The sequence below is a fragment of the Chaetodon auriga genome, chromosome 19 (assembly GCF_051107435.1).
Source record: "Chaetodon auriga isolate fChaAug3 chromosome 19, fChaAug3.hap1, whole genome shotgun sequence".
NCBI lineage: Eukaryota > Metazoa > Chordata > Actinopteri > Chaetodontiformes > Chaetodontidae > Chaetodon > Chaetodon auriga.
Window position 1 is genome coordinate 20399557 of NC_135092.1, and position 19392 is coordinate 20418948.

General features: G+C 44.7%; 1 protein-coding gene across 4 annotated transcripts; it reads left to right on the forward strand.

Moving 5' to 3' along the window:
- The first annotated feature begins 1173 nt into the window (after positions 1 to 1173).
- On the forward strand, positions 1174 to 19323 carry homer1 (homer scaffold protein 1). 4 transcript variants are annotated; one of them, XM_076758954.1, is made up of 10 exons: positions 1367 to 2371; positions 12312 to 12468; positions 13888 to 14019; positions 14138 to 14230; positions 14713 to 14766; positions 15723 to 15865; positions 16964 to 17123; positions 17207 to 17317; positions 17404 to 17484; positions 17606 to 19323. In XM_076758954.1, the coding sequence occupies exons 1-10, from the start codon at positions 2367 to 2369 to the stop codon at positions 17792 to 17794; spliced, it is 1125 nt and encodes a 374-aa protein (XP_076615069.1). In that variant the 5' UTR covers positions 1367 to 2366; the 3' UTR covers positions 17795 to 19323. The 4 variants fall into 4 exon arrangements, with proteins under 4 accessions (XP_076615071.1, XP_076615068.1, XP_076615069.1 ...); XM_076758952.1 differs by having other exon boundaries at positions 1444 to 1668; XM_076758956.1 differs by lacking the exon at positions 14713 to 14766 and having other exon boundaries at positions 1174 to 2371.
- Positions 19324 to 19392: the final 69 nt, after the last annotated feature.

Genomic DNA, 19392 nt, shown 5'->3' on the forward strand with positions numbered 1-19392 from the left:
TGGATCATTAGTACAAACTAACTGATTAATTGAGGATTAATTGAGTTTTTATGCCCGTACATTTCTGTCCCACCAAACCTGAAGTTCACGTCCCAGTTTATCTACATTTACATCAAATTCCCTCCAGTCCCCTCTGATCTGTTCCTGCCTCTCAAATATGAGATTTGGCCTGTTTTGTTTGTTTGTTTGTTTGTTTGTTTTTCTTACATCACAGCGAATTGGATAGTTTGGGGTTTTGCGCTGTTGTTCGGAGGAAACAACACATTCAATGGCATGGAGCCTAGCACACTGAGATGGGCATTTTTCACTGTTTTCTAGTCTTTTATAAATCAAATGAGATCAATATAATTACAAGTTGCAGCCTTAATCTGTATTAGCAGGGAAAAATCGAACAAATTGAATTAAGGTTAGAAAATTAATATGATTTTCTTAAAATCTGCTCAGATATTGTTCAAATTCATGGTATTTTTTAAGACATAAACAGTATGAGGATTGTTTAAAAGTAGATTTTTTCACCTTAAATCATTGTTTAATAATTGATCAAATACCAGCACTATCATTCCACCATTCCATCGCCAAACATTCAGCAATGACACAGTAATAACTGTTGTAGTTGGTTTTAAGCACTTATGATAAACTAAGTCAAAGTCCTACATTTAAAATGCTACTAGAGTGAAGTACAGAGGTATTATTAGCTAAAAGTAGTTCAAGTATCAAAAGTAAAAGTACTTATCCTGCAGAAAAACAGCCAAATAATTACATTATATATTTGTGACATTGCTACACTGATGCATTAACTCTTACTCTGCAGAATACCCCTGCAGAAAACTGATTATATAGTTAATACTGATACATCAGTTAAGTTGGAGCTCGTTTTAACTATTTTATATAGTTACCATAGGTAGTTTAGTGGTTTCCAGATATAAGATATTTCTAAAGGGGGAGGAAAGAAGTAAAAACTAAATGCTGTGACATTGACTTTGCTTTTTTTTTGTGAAATATTGGATAATTTGACACATCTGAGCCACAAACAACTGATTGAATGAATCCATCAGCGAGCTCAGGAGGATTTTTGTGTTTTCATACTGCAAAATATACAATTTTATTATAGCCACACCGGAAGTGAGGAAATAGTTTATTACCAATTACGTCAAATTTCAGAGGGTACGTGATGACGTCGCCGGTTTAATGCTCCCCACAGAGCAGCGACGGAGGATGGAGCCGAGCAAATGAATGAGCTGCGGGCTGATGAGAGGACGAACCGGCGGCCGATGGAGCAGCAGCGTCGCGCCGTGGCATCATCTCAATCATCCCGGTTTGACGCTTGAAGTAAAAGTGAGAAATAAAACAGGAAATCAGCTCGATCAGCGGAAACTCCAAACACATCATCAGCCCAAACATCGACGTCCGTGAGGCTGCTGTAGTCTTGGAGGGGGAGGAGGATGGGAAGACCTGGAGTATGCACCAAGTGTTTTCTGTCTTTTCTCCAAAAGAGGAGATGAAGCTCCCTCTTGAAGGAACACGTCTACCATCACCCAGCGGCGTTAAAGCTCTCACTTGTGGCAGGAAAACACTCGGCTGAAGGAATTTAATGGCACAGCGGACGGCGAGGAAGAGCCAGCGACTGAAACTGGGATTTATGAGCAGCCGGCTTATTGAGACTGAGGGGTGAGATTGAAGGTTGAGGATATTTATCTCAACGTGAAGCAGCCTGTGGTGGACATATTTTAGGACTGTCCTCCATGGAGATCACACACCAGCAGCGGCCAACCGAGTGTTCACATTAAGATAGCAACGGATGGATAAAGCTATCATATTTAGAGACCGCTCGCAATTTTACCGGTTAGACCACATTTTTGTTCGTCTCTTTCGACATTTTCTCTTCTTGTTTACAACGGCAACTTTACCAGCTTAATTTGGTTATTAATCACACTGCCGTTCCTGTCAGTCTCGCCCCGAATTTAGCTCGTTAATCCTCGTTTTGTGCTGAATTGAGGAGTTTGATTTAAGCTAGCTAACGGTAGCCGCTCGTGGCGCCCGCGCTGCTTCTCGCTCATCATGCATGCGCCGACACGCTCGCGCGGATGAAACCAACACCCAGCCAAAATGAACCCAAGGGCATAAACAGCAACACCGAGCCATGTCGGACTGAGGGCAGCACCGTGGCTCCGCCGGCCGTGAAGTCACAACAACCAGAGCGGCTTTAGCTGGAGAGAGAGAGAGAGAGAGAGAGAGAGAGAGAGAGAGAGAGAGAGAGAGAGGAGGGGGGGGATCAAAAGCTGAAGCTAGCCTCCAGCCTGTTCACACCGCCCTCAAGAGACCACAGAGAGGATCATTTTCGACTCAAGCCACCAAATCCAGCAAAAATGGGGTATGTAGTTAACTTGCAGCAGCGGCGAAATGTCCAGCTACAGTTCTGTCTCGACATGTGTGACGGACTTTGTTGTTGGTTGGTTTGAGCAGCAGGTTTGAAACAGGGCACCACAGCCGAGTCTCTGCTGCACAGCCCGGCAAACTGCTAGCTAGCCACCCGTGGCTAACTGTATGAAGTCCTGCTGTCATCTCCTGACACCCGGTCAGAAACTGAGGAAAATGCTTGGCCTTTGCAAACGAGCCCCAGAGGTACAACACTAAACCAGCCTGTGCACTGCTGGCAGTCAGAGCTGTCCATTATATCAACTCACAGCCTCCATATACTGACATTTTAGATTAGTGAAGCCAAAAGATTAGGCTGTAATGAAGCAGGCTACTGCTGGTGAACTACCAGCTCAGTCAGTACCATATTTTGGTAGTGTGATTTTAAAAAGGATGTTTGGCAAATAAGACCTATGCAGTATTGTTTTAGTCTCTGTTCCAGAGGAAAACACGGCTTAAAAGAGTGGAATAATTCATTTTGTGCTGCCTACTTAAATCCCCAGCAGAGAGTAATGATCTCTCCTGCACTTGGCTCGTGTCATGCGTGAAGCTGGACCTGCAGATGTTTGGTGATTCTCCTGATCAAGAGCGACCTAGTTCTTACTCCAGATGAAAGCAGATGATGCAGCGTGTGATTGGTTTGTTGTCATATTGTGGCTGGAGTCGGTCGGTGTGGGGGGTGGGGGGCCTCCTCATGCAAAGCACATCCTCTGTAATTCTCAAGGCCAATGGTTATAATCCAGTCAACAATCAATCCCCCAGACGCAGAAAGAGAGCGAGTCCGATGTGTGCACTTACCCCATAATTAGCGAGCCAGACTTAGCTGTTCCAACAAGTGCTGGAGCTTCTGTTCGTGTATAATAGATGGTTGTAAACAAGCCGTACTCCTGGAGCTTGGCGCTTCTGAATAAAACAGAGTCCAGGCGATATTTTTTACTTAACTGGTGAGGCCAGTAGGTCAGAGTTCAGCTTGGTGCCACCATGTTTTGACTGGAAACAGACATTTTTGTGGAGCACCGTGGCTGACTGCTGTGCATTAGTGAGACAACACATCCCTGATGACGAGTCTTATATTGACACCTGTTCGGCCTGGACCACATCAGGCAACAGAATTTAGTGGTTAGTTCTGCTGGCTGATTGAATTTATCTGAGAATGAAACGTTAAAGATAGAGCTGCAACGATTAATTGATTAGTTGTCAACTATTAAATTCATCGCTGTTTTGATAACTGATTTGAGTAATTTTGTAGGAAAAAAAAGGCAAATTTCTCTGATTCCAGCGTCTTAAATGTGAATATTTTCTGGTTTCTTTACTTCCCTGTTAGAGTAAACTGAATATCTCTGGGTTGTGGACAAAACAAGACATTTGATGACTCTTGCTTCTTTTTATTTGTATGTGTTGCTTTCCGGTTCCTCGGGCATTCACGCGCCATCTGACATGCCTCAGAACTGATACCGTGCTAGTCTCTGGAGCTGACCTGAAAATATCTTGAGCAGAGACCATGATGGGAGCTGGGTGCTGTCTCTAAATGCAAAGAAAAGAAAGAAACTGTAGGACTGGACTGTCACAAAGGAAAGGAGACGCAGACAGTTGTTCAAGCCAAGGATATTTCACAAAGAGCTGAAACCTTTTAGTCATCAATTAGTCAATCAGAACATTAGTCTGCTGCTATTTTGATATTCATTTAATCATTGAAGTCATTTCTGTAAGCACAAATAGCAGCAGTGTCCTGGTTCCACCGCCTCAAATGTGAATATTGTCTCTTTGTCCTCATCTTCTGTGGTGTTTAACTGAATGTATTTGGGGTTTGGACTGCAGGTCAGGCAAAACAAGACATTTTGGCAGGACACTATGGGCACTGGGAGTTTGTGATGGGCAGTTTTTGCTATTTGACTGTCATGTAAGCAGAGAAAATAAGATGTGGATAAATTGATAATGAAATAACGGTTTAGTTGCTGTCAAATGAGACACAGCTCACACTGACGTGACTGTGCTGTATTGTGACGACTCAGTCGGGTTTTCTTTGCACCATGTTTGTCTTTTTATAACTTCTTAGCATTTCTCTTTCACTTCCTTTATCCGTCTTAATATATTTTCCATGAACGTCAAGGATAAGTGATCTGAACAGGCAAAGGACGCACTGTGAGCTTTTTTAACTTATTACACCCAGAGATTGTAAAGGCAGTGAAAAAGACGCAGGGCTTCAGCCGTCAGTTCTCTGTATCTTGAGAAATTGTGAGAAAAAAAGATTGAAAGCCAAAATCTTCTTTGCACATGAACATAAACACACACACACACACACACACACACACACACGCTGGTCGCTCTGAGCCTGGTGAAAGGCATATGGGTGTTTTTAAACTGGAGGTTGCGCCTTGCCAAGCCCCTGCTGCCTCCCTCTGCGAGTGGGTTAACCGGCAGGGACGCTGGGATCGGATTGGGCGAGAGAGCATGTGGGAAGGAGAGGGACAGATCGAGTTGGAGGATGTTCACGGCTCATGACCGGTCCTGTGTCACATGGCTGTTGCCATGACGACGAAGCAGCTAAGTTAGTAATGCAGGGTTATTTTTCCTGCGCCGAGCGAGCTCAGACTGCAGCCGTCAGCGGGCTGACACAGCGGACGTTTCTCCCTTTGGAGTCAGATTATTTCATTTTTTCCCAGTATGTTCCTTCACATACAGCATAAGGGATGAATGTTTACTATTTTATGGTGATTACATGAATTGATGTGGTTTTTATTCTTATCTCAAAAACAGTGTGATGAGTGCTTTGTAGAAAGGCCTGTTTTTCACACTAAAATTGATAGTTTCTTATTCTCAAACATTTAATTTGATGTTTATATTGTCAGAAAATGTCAGTTTGGACTTTTTTCTGCTGTTTATTCCGCAATTAAAGAGTTAACGGAGAAAATAAACAGACGAATCAGTAAACATTTGTCACATCTTCTGAAGTGTGAAGATTTACTGCTTTTCTTTGTTTTGTATTGTTAGAAATTGAATGTATTTGGCTTTTGAACGGCTGTTCGGGCAAAACAAGTGTGCGGATATTGGGATGGACATATTTCAGTACTTCTAATAGACCAAACAATCCAGTAAATGAGGGAAGAAGTTGTCAGATTAATTTACATTGAAAATAATTGTATGTAACGAAGTCCAGCAATCCCCTGAATCCACGTTGGTGTGAGGATAAATGTGGCGTGAGCGGCTGATCTGCAGCAGCATGTCCTGATGAAGAGCACGCTGCATCAGTTAGGAGATCATCTGAACACGTTCCCCTTTCAGCCACACAGAGCACGTCTTTGTTTTCCAGTACGCAAACGCTGGTGTCTGTGTGTGTCTTCTGTTGTCGAGAATGTTTCTGCTGGTTGTAAGTGGGGAACTGCTGATTTGATAACATCTGCGGTCGGATTCCTCTGTCAAAGCGCTTGTCATTGAGACTCGAATGCCACAGTCCGTTTCATTGTGAAAAGGGATTATGGGCTAACAATCGCCACACACTCTCATACAGACACACAACAGATTTCCATCTAGGCCGCGCTGTCAGAATAATGGCACCCTCAAATATAAAGTGACCCACTAAAATTGGTGAGGGCACCCACTTCAACCCCTTTACAAACCATGGGTAATTGAGGCTTTGACGCCGTGTGGCGTCAGAGCCGAGTTCACGTGTTTTAACAGTCAAATTAAAGCAGCGACTTCATCTCATCAAGCCTCTGACTCATTTGAAATGATGCAAAAGCAGTATTATGTCTTGACTAAAACCATGAAAGAATACAAAATATTCCAGAATTAGTTGATTAGTTTCCTCCTTCAGTTTTTCTGTTGGCTGAATTTACGTTCCTCTTTCTCCATTCCAGTTTCGACACAGTTGATCTATGTTTCAGAATACTAGTACATGCAAATACTTGGTTTGAATTAAAGTTATATTAAAACACCAAAGTTGCCAAACAACTGAGCCATCAGCTGATAGAACAGTGTCTTCTACAGACACGAGAAACATCATCTGCTCTTCAAATTGTTTGCTTTTTGAATAGATTTCAATCTAACAGGAACCTTTGAGTGCCGGTCTGCTGCGAAACCTTAGCTCCAAAATCAGCTATTATGCAGATATTTAGCATTTTTACACTCGGTGGAAGAGTTAACTGAGGTCTTTGAATGTGGCAGTAAGCGTCATATGCTACTTCACCACCTATTGATGAAAACTCTTGAATCTTTTAAGCTGCCAAAATTTGTCATAAGTGACAAGTGGAAGTTGAGAATGAGTGTCTGGCTCACTACCAACAGTCTAAACCGGTATAACCTCCAAGGCCGAGGAGTCATTCGGAGTCACGTCATTAGCTAACAATTCACTGAGTTTGGGCTAACAAAAGCAGCTCTGTTCTGTGTACTCTTGATGGGATTTGTGGAACTTTATGCCAAACCCACACCTGTTAGTTCTCATCTTAAAAGTCTTTCCTTTTGCAACATCACAGGTGAAAATATGCTGTTATACAAGAACAACGCTGTTTCCTTGTTTTCGTGTCATCGGCTAGTGAGGGAGCTGACTTTTTCACGCGGACATGTTAGCTTTAGCCTTTGCATTTTAGCACGATATCATGTGTTTCAAGTATGCTATCAATTCTATTGCTAAGAGCCTTTTGCAGGGTTTATGTTTTTAAAGACTGTTAGCTGGAAACATTAAAAAGTCAGCCAAAGATAAGGTTTTCAACCAACTCATGAAGCTAACGTTAGCTTAATTATTTGCGTAGCGGTTGCCGCTTTAAATCTGACAGAAATTGGAAGCCTGCCTTTGTCTACCTGTGTGTGAAATCTATCAAAAAATAGTGAATTTCAATGTTAGATCTGCCATATTTTAAGGCGTACATGTGCTGTGTGAGAAAAGAAAGCTGAGCAAAGTCACCGAGGGTTAGCAGACGATCAGTTTAGGCGCCAACCTCCCAAACTTAAACTCTTAAACTCTGCTGGTTTTGCATAATATATTGTCCTACACATGTCCTGATGGAGAATACGGAAGAGCTGCTGTAAGCAAATCATGTCCGAGGAAGTAAAACGTCTTGATCAGTGACTCACACGAAACCTGTACATCAAAGACAAATGTAGTTAGTGCGCGTACACAAAGTGAACTCTGGTACATTGAATTTAAAACTTTATTCTCATATTTACTCACCAGTGCACTGTATGCAGTACAGACTACTCTCCATGTCCACTGTTGAGCAGCCAGCCTGGTGTGAATCTCATGTACACACCCTCACAATACCCCTGTCTCTCTCATTAACTGTGTCTATCTTTAAATAACATCTGCAGCGTTTCCACTCTGCAGACTTAATTAACAGACTGAGACATGAGGAGAGGTTCCCAGAGAGGGGGACAATGGCTGTGTCCCAGAGGAGACCTGGGACACTCAGCTCCCAGCCAAGCAATTAAATCTACTTTCCCTGAAGACTGGCAGATAGACATCTTAGGACCAGAGCGACATGAAGTCGAGATAAAGAGCCGTTTTATTGTCGGGCTGTTGTTGGTAGTGTTGAAGAGAAGGCATTCAGGGCTTCGTCTTTGTCAGTTCAACTCAAGTCCGGCAGCAGCTCCCTGCCCTGTAGGGATCCTTCTTTTTGCTTAGTCAACCAAAATACAACCAGGAGATTGTAAAGCTTCTGCACATTGATTTAAGAGCCAAAGTATAACTTTAGTGGCTCATGGACTATCTAAACGTAGCACGACTGAAGCTGCTGGATCAGGATCAAGAGACGTCTTGTTCATTTGTCTGGTTGTCCAGAGTGACAGAGGAATGTGAAAGACAATTTCAGTTATCCGGGACTCTGCAGCAGAAATGGGAAGTGATTAGATTTTGCATTTTGGATACTGGTTTTGCATTTTGATACCGGTTTGAGATGTAGATATGAGTGTGGTATCCAAAGCACGCACAGACATCACGTCTGCGTGACTTTGTTTTGTAGCCATGCTAGCAGCGTTGCTCCAGAGACTTTGATCCAGACTGAAATATCCCAACATTCTGGGTTGGATTCACATGAAGCCTGATGGCATTTCATGAAATTCATGGTGTCCAGAGGGTGATCCCGACTTTGTTCATTCATTGCATGAACTATGTAAATGATATGACAACAGCAGACATTCATGCTGCTCAGAGGATGAATCATACACTTTGGGGATAATGTCTCCACAACTATTGGACGGATTGTCATGAAATTTTGTACAGACATTCCTCTCGTGATGACGTGTAATAACTCTGGTGATCCTCTGACTTTTCTTCAGGTCATTAGATTAATGGCTGAATTCTGTGGAGCTGCTTTGGTTTCAGGACTCTTGTGTTGTTGTGTTGGCATGTTGACACTTGAATACAGTGGAGCCATTGTTATTGTTATTAATAACACCTGAGCTTTTACATCTACGACAAGTGAGAACATCTGCTGGGAAAAGGTCACTTTGCTGTTATGATGAAATCTGAAGTTAGTTAATAGCAGTGTCATGTGCATGAAATGGTTTGAAAACACTTCTTCACATAAGAACATTCTGTATATTCTTAGATTTTTTATTATCTGTATTGTGTATATATAAATGGATTTTATGGAATTTATGCGTTAATTAATGTTTTTAGAAGGTTTTTGCAGCCCAGTTGTGGCTTTAATTGTATTCGTGAAAGAGTATTTGAAGGTGTACCACACTTCTGAGCATGCAGGGACACGATCAGGACACTGTTTGCCCACCTTTTTCCACCTGTCTGCTCAGAAAAGGGATGCAATGCATAAACAACAAAACGATAACAACATACATGCACACAGTTCTGCACATTCATCTTCAGAAGAGAAATATTTAATGTGTGTTTACATGTAAAGAGTCTTTATGCCGCTCTTTCATGCTTTCATGTGCTTGTTCTTCTCAGTTGTTTTAGAATTCGTTGCAGCATAGTCTGTGCATATTCTTGTCTTTAATACACAAAAAAACACAAATTTTGTCCACTTTCATTGTAAAACGTAAAATTTTTGACAATCTGTCCCTCTTTATCTGGGAGAAGATGACTTGTTCAAGTATCAGTCCCACGCTTTGATATTTTGTCCTAAAATGACAAATTGGGACGTTTCCAAACAGAGTCTGTGCGTCTCCAGGCAAAAAATCTGCTCTTATTTTCTTGTGGATTTCCATGAGCGTCCAGGCCAGTTACAACCAGACGGTTAGAGCTTGTTTTGCTTTTAATCCAAGACTCGGGAGCTTTTCATCCATAGCAATGTTTGGAAGCCGCCCAGAGCCCGCTGATCTCTGTATGTCAGCACAGGTGCTTCCAGGTCACCTTTGGCATCGCTGCTTCGCTTCGCCGTGTCTGCGTCAGTGTTGGCCCTGCGGCTCAGCTCTGGCCTACACATACGAGGCCTCGAATACGACAATCCTGCTGCTTTTTTCCAGCCAGAACCGTTTGAGCGTGTCACTCTGAGCTGCCTCCATGACGGGTGAAGGTGCTGTTCAGAATGAAATGAGTGACGCCAAACGCCAGCCACATCTCCACAGCTGCACCTGCCAAACGTGGAAGCGCACCAGCGCTCTCTACGGTATCGATCCGAGCCCGCGTGATCTCGCCAGTCGGTCGCCCTGTTGTTTGTTAATGAGCCTAATCTCCGCTTTGTCATGCAGGTTGCTCTGGAGCGACAGCGGCATTGATGCAGAGCCTTTGCTTTGACTTGTGTCAGCTCTCTGCACCTCTGCCGCCAACATACAGACTGTTGGGCCTGTCCGTCATTTCTCCAACAATACAGCTGCTGTGCTCGTCGGGAGCTGATGCTTGTCCACGTCTGTGTGGGCTCTGCTGCATTGTTCGCCTCTGTTATTTTAAAAGTGGAGGCAAATTAGCATATCTGCCCTTTCTTTTTGCTGCTTTTAACAAATGCATAATTCCTGCCTGATTTTTATCTTAACCGCCTACACAAGAGGCAGCAGGTTTCGTTCTTCTCCTCCTCCTGCATCCAGGTTATATTCTGCGTTTCTTAGCCAGTCCTTCTTGCAGCTGTTGCGTTCTCCCAGTCGACCTCAGCGTTGTGCACGTGTGAGATGCAGCAGTGTCCTCTTTGCATTTACATTTTACTGCATTTCGTCACTGTCAGTGAGGGACACAACAGACCGACACAACTTGAAATATCTCAGTCCTTATGCAGAAGTTTTAGCAGCTTCTTATTTTTCATTGAACTCTGATTTTTGACCTGTCTGAACTTGAGTGAGTTTCACACATCTTGTATATTTGTTTGCAGCATTACTTTGGAATTGCCTTCGTGGTCACCGTTAATAGGACCTCATGGTGTATATTTTCCTGTCTTATGTCTCCTAAACAATTGTAAACAGCAGTTTCTATCACTTCATTATCAACCCAAACATCACCTCAGCGCATCCCCATTTTGTGGCGCTGAAGCAGCAGCAGTGTTGGAGCACAGTAAACATCATTTAGTTCACTTAACTCCCAGCATCACGAATGTTTGTGTGACATTATTTTGTCGAGCTTCCCGAGGCTTTATTTTGAACATGAATCATTTGTAATGACTCTGCCTTCATCACCCGCTGACTGCAGAGGTTCATTAACTCCAGCTAATGAAGTGATCACGACATTATGGTTTATTTGTGGTTGGGAACATTGCAGAAAATCTACATTATGAAGCCAATTTTAATATTTGCACATTTATTTGATTTCTCCAAGTCATTTTTTGCTGATTGTTTCCTTTCACCCCTTTTGTGCCACATCTGAAGAAGACGACCGTGTGCACATGTGTGACACTTGCATGTGTGTGTTTGTACATAAACACACTTGTTGTCCGTGTGAAGGTTTTTTTTTCCTCGTCCAGTCGCTGGTAGTGCAGCGACACAGCAGACCGGTCAATTATGGATGTGCTGGGATCTGGGAAGCCATTTCTCTCACCTTCCTCTGATTCATCGTGTTCTTCCACTTCCTGTTCTTGCGAGGACAGTGTTAGATATTTGATGTGGAGCTCATTTCACACGTTTTCTTTTGTGTCTTCGAGCCACGCTGACGGTCTGGCTCTCAGCAGGCTGTGAGTCAGCCTCCAAAACTACTGAATGGTCATCATGAAATTTGGTACAGATTGGTTTGTTGTTGGTACGTTCATGTTCCCCTCAAGATGAATTCTAGTTTGACGCCCCATTAGTGCTATGATGTAAGCTTACTTTGTGTCAGTGACTTTATTGATATTTAGCTTCATGCACTTTAGCCTTCAGTCCTCATTCAGCACACGGGTTTTAGCCAGGCTTTAGCCAGGTTTAGCTCTAGGGAGGCCGCGATCTCCAGAGGATGAACTCTAATGACTCTGGTGATCACCTGACGCTGCCGTAAGGTTCACTTTTGTGATTTTTTTTGTGATTTTGTGATTCATGTTCTCCTGAGGATGAATTGCAATAATTTCAGTGATCAGCTGACTTCTAATCTAGCGTCTAGTCTTTGGTTTATTGGTTTTTGACCAAATATCTGCACAACTAATGACATTCCCACCAGCCTCAGCTGTACTGTGTTTAGAGTTAATTAGCAGTTGTTAGCATGCTAACATGCTAAACTAAGATGAAGAACATGGTAAACATTTTCTGCTAAACATCAGAATTCTCACTGGGATCTTTGCTTTTAGCTCCAAGATTAGCAGGTTAGCATGGCTGTAGATCCGTGGATGTGGCTGCACTGGTGACCGAAGCTGAAGTTGTCATCACACACAAACTGTTCTTGTCTGTTGTTTTCACTATTTTGGTTCAACCAAACCCTGTTTTTCCTCCTCACAGGCTGATCTTTGTTTACACACAACATGTTTAAGGGAGCTCAGCCTCAGATGCCTTTAACCAGATCCTGATTGCTCCCTCTCTCCCTCCTCCCCCCTGTGTTTCGTCCTCTCTCTGCACAGTGAGCAGCCCATCTTCAGTACACGGGCCCACGTCTTCCAGATCGACCCAAACACCAAGAAGAATTGGGTTCCCACCAGTAAACATGCTGTCACGGTCTCCTACTTCTTCGACAGTACCAGGAATGTATATCGGATCATCAGCCTGGATGGCTCTAAGGTGTGTGCACTGTACAGAGCATTCACGAAGAGTTTGTGCCTTTGACACAGCTTGTAAAAAGTCGACCAAACATTGGTTAAGTGGTCAGTCACAGCCGTATCTCCATCAATAGGAACTTGGGATTGCAGAATGTCGCTTGCAAACGCCGGGGTTTGGAGATATATTCACAAAGAACACAATCTTCTTTAAATATAGGATTTAGATTTTGTTTATCCCACCTCTGCTCTCAGCTTGTCCGACTTGTTTGCCTCGGCGTGGCCTCTCTGTGCTGGAGCAGTGAGGGGCGGTCGGCCTGTCATATCTATGTGGCAGTGATTATTTTAGTCTGGAGAGAGGTGCAGGGGTGGAGTTAGCATAGTTATGTAAGAGTGGGTGACTACTGCTGTGGTTGAACCAGCAAGTTTTGCTGTGTTCTGCTGGAAATAGCAGAGATTGGGTGGGCTGCTGCTGGAGGACATGATTATCCAGACAACAATGAGTCTTCTCAGCAGAGACAGAAAACAAACGGAGACAGAGGCCACACAGTGACGGACCTCTCTGCTCGTTTCTTTCCTGATTGCAGAAGGGAGAAAACTTGTGGGAAAACTTGAGAAATGTTTGTGGAAATCTTGAAATGAAAACACAAACAACAGTCTCAGAACTGAACACCTGCTGTGTTTATCTGGAGACCTTTGTGAGGGTCCTGACCAGGTCAGGTCGACTGTTTCAGTGTTCGCTGGATGTGACTCCAGTTCTGTGGATACATGCTTTGCCGTCTCTTCTGTTTTGGTTAAAAACACGAAGTTTAGGATTGGCTGCCTTATTGGCACCAGAGCCGCACTTGACTCCCCAGCAGCATGATGTTTTCTGTCAGCCCGCAGAGTGTAAACAACAACATGTCTGCTCAGGTCACAAAAGACGTTTTCAGTGACTCCGCTCCACTTCCTGACTCGCTTGTTCTGTAGCTTCTGAGCTCAGAATGATGGAATGTAAATCCACTGATGAGATGTGTGTGAGTCCATTCAAAGTCAGTGGACCTTGAGTTTCGATCTCTTTTATCAGCTGTGTTTGAGATCAAGAGTAAACTGTGAGGATTAAAAACACCTTATCGGTAAATTGAAGGTTTTCTCATAACCATCTGTGCTGGCCTCTCTCCCGGCGCTGCCAGCGAGTCCTCCCACGCTGATCAATAACATTACAGTCAGCTGGGCTCACCTCATTGACTGCTTCCTGTTTACCAAACAGCAGGAACACAAACCCACGTCTGTACACGACACACACTCGCATCCACCGGCTCCCAGTAGATATGAGGCATCCATCTGCTCTCGCTGAAGGCGGCCGTCCTCACCCACAGCTGCGACTGTTTCCAGAGTCAATGAGGCTTCAACAAACATTTATGCTGCCATGTTGTCCTCTAGTCATGTGTTTTATCCTCCGCAGGCCATCATCAACAGCACCATCACCCCCAACATGACGTTCACCAAGACGTCGCAGAAGTTCGGCCAATGGGCCGACAGCCGGGCGAACACAGTCTATGGCCTCGGCTTCTCGTCTGAGAGCAACCTGTCCAAGGTGAGCGCACCGGACTCAGACCCACCGCAGACAGATTCTCAAACCTGTGAATGCTCTCTCAGACACAGGAAGTCGGTGTTGAGCTGCTGCAGTGTGACTCGGCCCTGTTGCTTTTCAGTTTGCGGAGAAGTTTGCTGAGTTCAAGGAGGCGGCGCGGTTAGCCAAGGAGAAGTCTCAGGAGAAGATGGAGCTCACCAGCACTCCCTCTCAGGTAGACCGTCACCACCACGGCACTGGACACCAAAGACCTCACATCTCCACAGTTTTTTACCGCTCGCGTTGACTGACGTCTGTCGGCTCGAGCGAGCTAACATGACGAATCAGATTCTTGTAAGAAATGGCACCTGCCAGCACTGATGGCGCTAACTTACACAACACAATGTTAGCTCAGTGCAGTTTAAGACAGAAACTCTTCATCTCGATCTCCTCAGCAGCTCTCAGTCATCCTGGTTGAATAGTTTTTACAGTGAGACTCGTTTTCCCTTCAGTGTGAATTCAGTGTTAATGTGTGAAGTCGGTCAGCAGCCCCATGCAACACTGAATTGTCCCTAGAAATGAGTGTAATCATGCACGACGCCTCCTGCCGCACAGCTCCTGGTGTAATAAGTTGTTTTGTGCTTCACATTCAGCCGCTGGGTCAACACCCTGTGGCTTGTTTCACCTCCTCTGCTCTCCCTCATGATTCCTCCTCAGGGTGGAGCTGTAAAAAGGAATGTGTTGTCAGTCAACAAACCCGTTAAAAAGAAGGTAAAAAGAAGTGGAAAGAACCATTTTCATGACTCCGATGGCCCTTTCTCCCCCGCCCTCACCCCCCAGTTACTGGTTCAGACTCCCCTCAGGTGTCTCCCTGCAGCGTTCCTGCACAGTGAAGCATCAGTGTTCATCCTAATGTCAGACTAACAACCAGAGGAACCCCGTCTGTGAACCTCCCACTCAAACCTCCACCGATGACCCTCCAGTTCTCCTTACATGCTCTCAAAAACCTTCACTTGGCTGCAGTTGCGCTCGTCTGAGCAGCTGCTGCTCACAAATCACACCAATCATACGTAGATGAATGAAACAGGGACACGGTGTCCTCAGAAAGATGGAGTCACAGCTCTGAAATGACGGACTTTAAAGAAAGAAACATGGATTGATTCCCAGAGAAAACATCCTGTGTTTGACCTTCATTTGGTGTCCAGTGTTGGCTAACGGGCAGTGAAAGTCCAGTGAACTTCTGAGAGCATGGATTCATTAACACGTCATCACAGTTGTTGTGTTACGATCCAGATTTAAAGGAATAGTTCAGCCGTTTGGGAAAAGTGCATGTTCTCTTCTTGGTTAGAGTTACAGTATCGCTGTCACACCTGTATGCTGAAGGTGAAGCTACAGCCAGCAGCCGGTTAGCTTAGCTTAGCATAAAGAGTGGAAACAGGAGGAACATGTAGCCTAGCTCTGTCCAAACGTGATAAAATCAGTGTATCACCACCTTATATTCAACCTGTCTCCACCTGTTTCCAGCCTTTATGCTAAGCTAAGCTAAGCTAACCCTCTCCTGGCTCTAGTGTTGGATTTAGCGTACAGAGATGAGAGTGGCATCGATCTGCTCGTCTAACATGAAAGCGAATGAACTTTTTCTCAAAATGTTGAACTGTCTCTTTAACAAAAAAAAATCTTTTTTTTCCTAATTCTGTTTTTTCCGTTTGGCCGATGTGTCCGAGCAGGAGTCAGCACCAGGCGACCTGCAGTCACCTTTGACCTCAGAGAGCATCAACGGTACGGACGATGAGAGAGTCACACCGGACACACCTCAGCACACCGAAGCCAGAGCAGAGCCTTCCCAGAATGCACTGCCCTTCTCACACAGGTACAGCTCAGGTGTCATTTAGCACAGAGACAGATCAAACACGCTCTTCCTGGCAGCAGCGTCCTGGTCGTCTTCGAGCCTTTTAACCGTTGAGGCCTCCCGAGCAGGAGGAGTAAAGAGTTTCTCGTCCGTCTGCGAGTCTCCGGAGTGCTGATTTAAAATGAAATTGGCACAGCGCAGCACAGATCGCTGCAGCTCGCGTCGGCTGTGTCGACTCGTTCGTTCATTATTAATCTGCTCCCCTCAGGCCTCTGGACAGCATGGAAGCATCACAGTAAAACACTACGCATGCTTCCTATTAATTATAAACCGCGAGATGAGCGCAGATAGTTTTGTCAGCCGCGCTTCAGGGGATATTAATGCAGCAGGAAGGTTTCCTTTGACCGTGCAGGAATTCAACTTTTCCAAAATGCTTCGCTATTTGCAAATGAGCGTGAATCTTAAAGGCAGAGCCTCCTCCTGCAGGACCGCCGTCGATCAGATGTCTCCTCCACAACAGCTCTGATATTTATTACTCATTTATTAAGACGTCATTCTGGATTAAGCATGAGTTTAAAGTTGCTGCCTGAGGCCGTGCAGACTCTGTGAGGATTAACCCACATTTTAGTCCTGAATATGTCGCCCCCGACTAATTGCTGGACGAATCTTTCCCAGATCGATTGTCATGTGTGATGAACGATCAGCAGCGCAGCTTTCAGATGGATTTCAGCTCGACGGTCTTGTACCTTGAGCCGCTCTCGGGTCTGATTTTCCAACATGGCCGCTCTCAGGTGTGTTATCACCTGCAGAGCTCTTGTTTCAGTGTTGCTGAGGTTTTTGTTTTACGCGATGTGGCTAAAACAGAACAGACGTCCAGTGATCTCACTCAGGAAGTCTGAAAGAATGAAACAAAGTAACTAAGTACATTTACTCCAGTACTGTATTTAAGTGCAGTGTTGTATTTGTACTTGAGTATCTTCACTTTCTACTTCTGCTTCTCTACGTGTCACATGGAGATATTTGCTCCGTTCCAGTTATCTGTCTCATCAGTTCCTACACCGTTAAAGTGCTGATTACATGTGTTACATGTTCCACCACTGTCTCTCCCTCACATCCCAGTTCATCCAGCATCAACAAGCACTGGGAGGCCGAGCTGGCGGCTCTCAAAGGGAACAACGCCAAGCTGACGGCGGCTCTGCTCGAGTCCACGGCCAACGTCAAACAGTGGAAGCAGCAGCTGGCGGCCTATCAGGAAGAAGCTGAGAGGCTGCACAAACGGGTGTGTGTGATGAGCCGAAGGGTGACGCTGTGACGACGTTTCTCACGCTCGCACGCTGAAGGTTTGTGCCGTCTGTTTTCCAGGTGACGGAGCTGGAGTGCGTGAGCGGCCAAACGACAGCGATCAAATCCCAAAAGACAGAACTCAACCAAACGATAGAGGAGCTGGAGTCGGCTCTGAAGGCCAAGGAGGAGGTACGAGGAGTGTGTTGGAGGTGTTCGTATCGCACACATGAGGCTGATGTGATGTCAGTGTTTACTCTGCCTGTCTTCACTTCCAGGAGCTGGAGAGACTTAAAGCAGAGGTGCAGAGTGCCAACGAGTTCCAGTCTCAGAAAGAGTCACTCGCACTGAAACTACAGGTGAGAAACACTCTGCGCTGCGTTCACCTCACGTTCTACCAGAGGTGGAGGAAGACGACACCTGAGAAGCGTTTGAAGCACCGGATCCTGACAACATTTTCTGTTTTGCCGCTCGTTTCAGGACACAGAGTCGAAGAACCGGACGCTGGAGGCTCAGCTGAGCGACCTGGAGCAGCGTCTGGAGAGCAGCCAGCAGGAGAGGGAAGCCTTTCGCAAGAGCCTGCGCTCGCTGCTGGAGCTGCTGGACAGCAAGATCTTCGAGCTGACGGAGCTGCGAGACACGCTGGCCAAGCTCCTGGAGGGCAGCTAGAGAGACCGCCAACGCCGCCGCCACCACCACCACCACCACCAACGCCACCACAGCCAGCGCTCAGAGAAGAAGTCACCTGCATGTCGGCACTCGCATCGTCACAGACACGTAAAACGACTTGAATTCTCTCCTTTTTTTTTTCGTTTCCACATGTATACGATACGTGTAAGAGAGTATGTTTACACACAACTTTATGCATTAACGGTACACACATTTTACTACGGTACACGTTTACAAAGAAGCCAAGTGAAGAGGCTTTGCTTGGACCATGCCTTCCCTCCGCTCCGCTCTGGAACATTCTTGACTCTGACGACGCGTTAAACTCGTTTTTTCTTCTCTTTGAATGTCATTCCGTTTGACGGGACGTTGAGTTTTGGGTTTTTCGCTCCTTCGGTCACGATGAAGACGACCTGCGCTCTTTTTCTTTTCTTTTCTTTTTTTTGGTGCATCCTGCAGCCGGTCGGAGTCAGCCATTTTTCTCTTCCTCGCATCATCGTCCGCCAAATGAAACGTCACAGGAGAAGGACTCAGTCCGACTTTTCCTTCGCTCCGAGCTCAGTTTCATTCGGCTATGTGAACTCTGGAGGGGTCGAATGTCATGACGGGAAAACCAAAAGCCTCCTGTGGCTGTAATCAACCGAGGGACTGCCAAAAAAAAACAAGATGGCCGCTGAGGACGGTGACTTGTATCCTTCTACAATATGAGCAATACAAAAAGGGAGAATCAGAGGGTAGACGACACTTTCCACTCTCACTTTCAGGTACTTTTACTCTCGGATATGTTTAGACCACAAGCGAGGCAGATTTTACTCAACAGTCTTTGTTTCTATACACGTTTTTTAAAGACTTCATAGTGCACTTGTAAAGATGGAGTTTGTGTGTCTGAGTGAATCTGTTTTCTCTCCCTCTCGTTTCTGTTGCGACTTGAAGTGCAATGATTGAATCCTTTTTTTTTTTTTTTTCTTAATTTATTACTGATGTAACTGTTACTGATGATGACGATGATGAAAGTTGTACAAAAGCAAAGATCTTTATTTCATGTTTTCACTTATCTTTTCTTTTTTTATTGTCTGGTACGTGAGTGTCGAGGTGGTTTTTGCTTTTGGAAAAACTGGCAATATTTTTGAACTATTTATCAGAGGAGAAGAAAACGGCGATCGCAGGTTGGATTTGCAGAGAATCTTTTTTTTTCTTTTGCCAAATAACGTTTTCTTGTACAGATTAGAAGTTTTGCTGATGTTGCCTTTGGTACAGAGATGCATCAACGGTAGCTGACTAGCGGTACTTTATTTTGTGGGATTTACTATTGCCAAAAATTCAGCAGCGTTTAGAGGAATACAGCAGACACACCTGAAGAACACTATTAAAGGGCTTGTTGTTTGGTTCGGGTACATTTGGTGAGACTTCATCACGTTGAAAATGATGAATATTGCAGCTTGAAAGGGAAAAAAAAAACATTTGAATAAGACTTTTAAATGTTGATTATATCACATGCTTAAAAACACAAATTGTAATTTTGAGTTTATAGTAAAACAAAACAAAATGAAAACCGTGCAGTCGAGTCCTTCTTTCACAGACTGGTGTTTTTTAGTCTACAG

Coding starts and splice junctions, on each gene's coding strand:
- homer1 (XM_076758952.1), top strand. CDS start 1,592: ATGGCACAGCGGACGGCGAGGAAGAGCCAGCGACTGAAACTGGGATTT. Junction 12,469..13,887: donor TCAGCCTGGATGGCTCTAAG/GTGTGTGCACTG, acceptor TATCCTCCGCAG/GCCATCATCAACAGCACCAT. Junction 17,318..17,403: donor CTCTGAAGGCCAAGGAGGAG/GTACGAGGAGTG, acceptor CTTCACTTCCAG/GAGCTGGAGAGACTTAAAGC.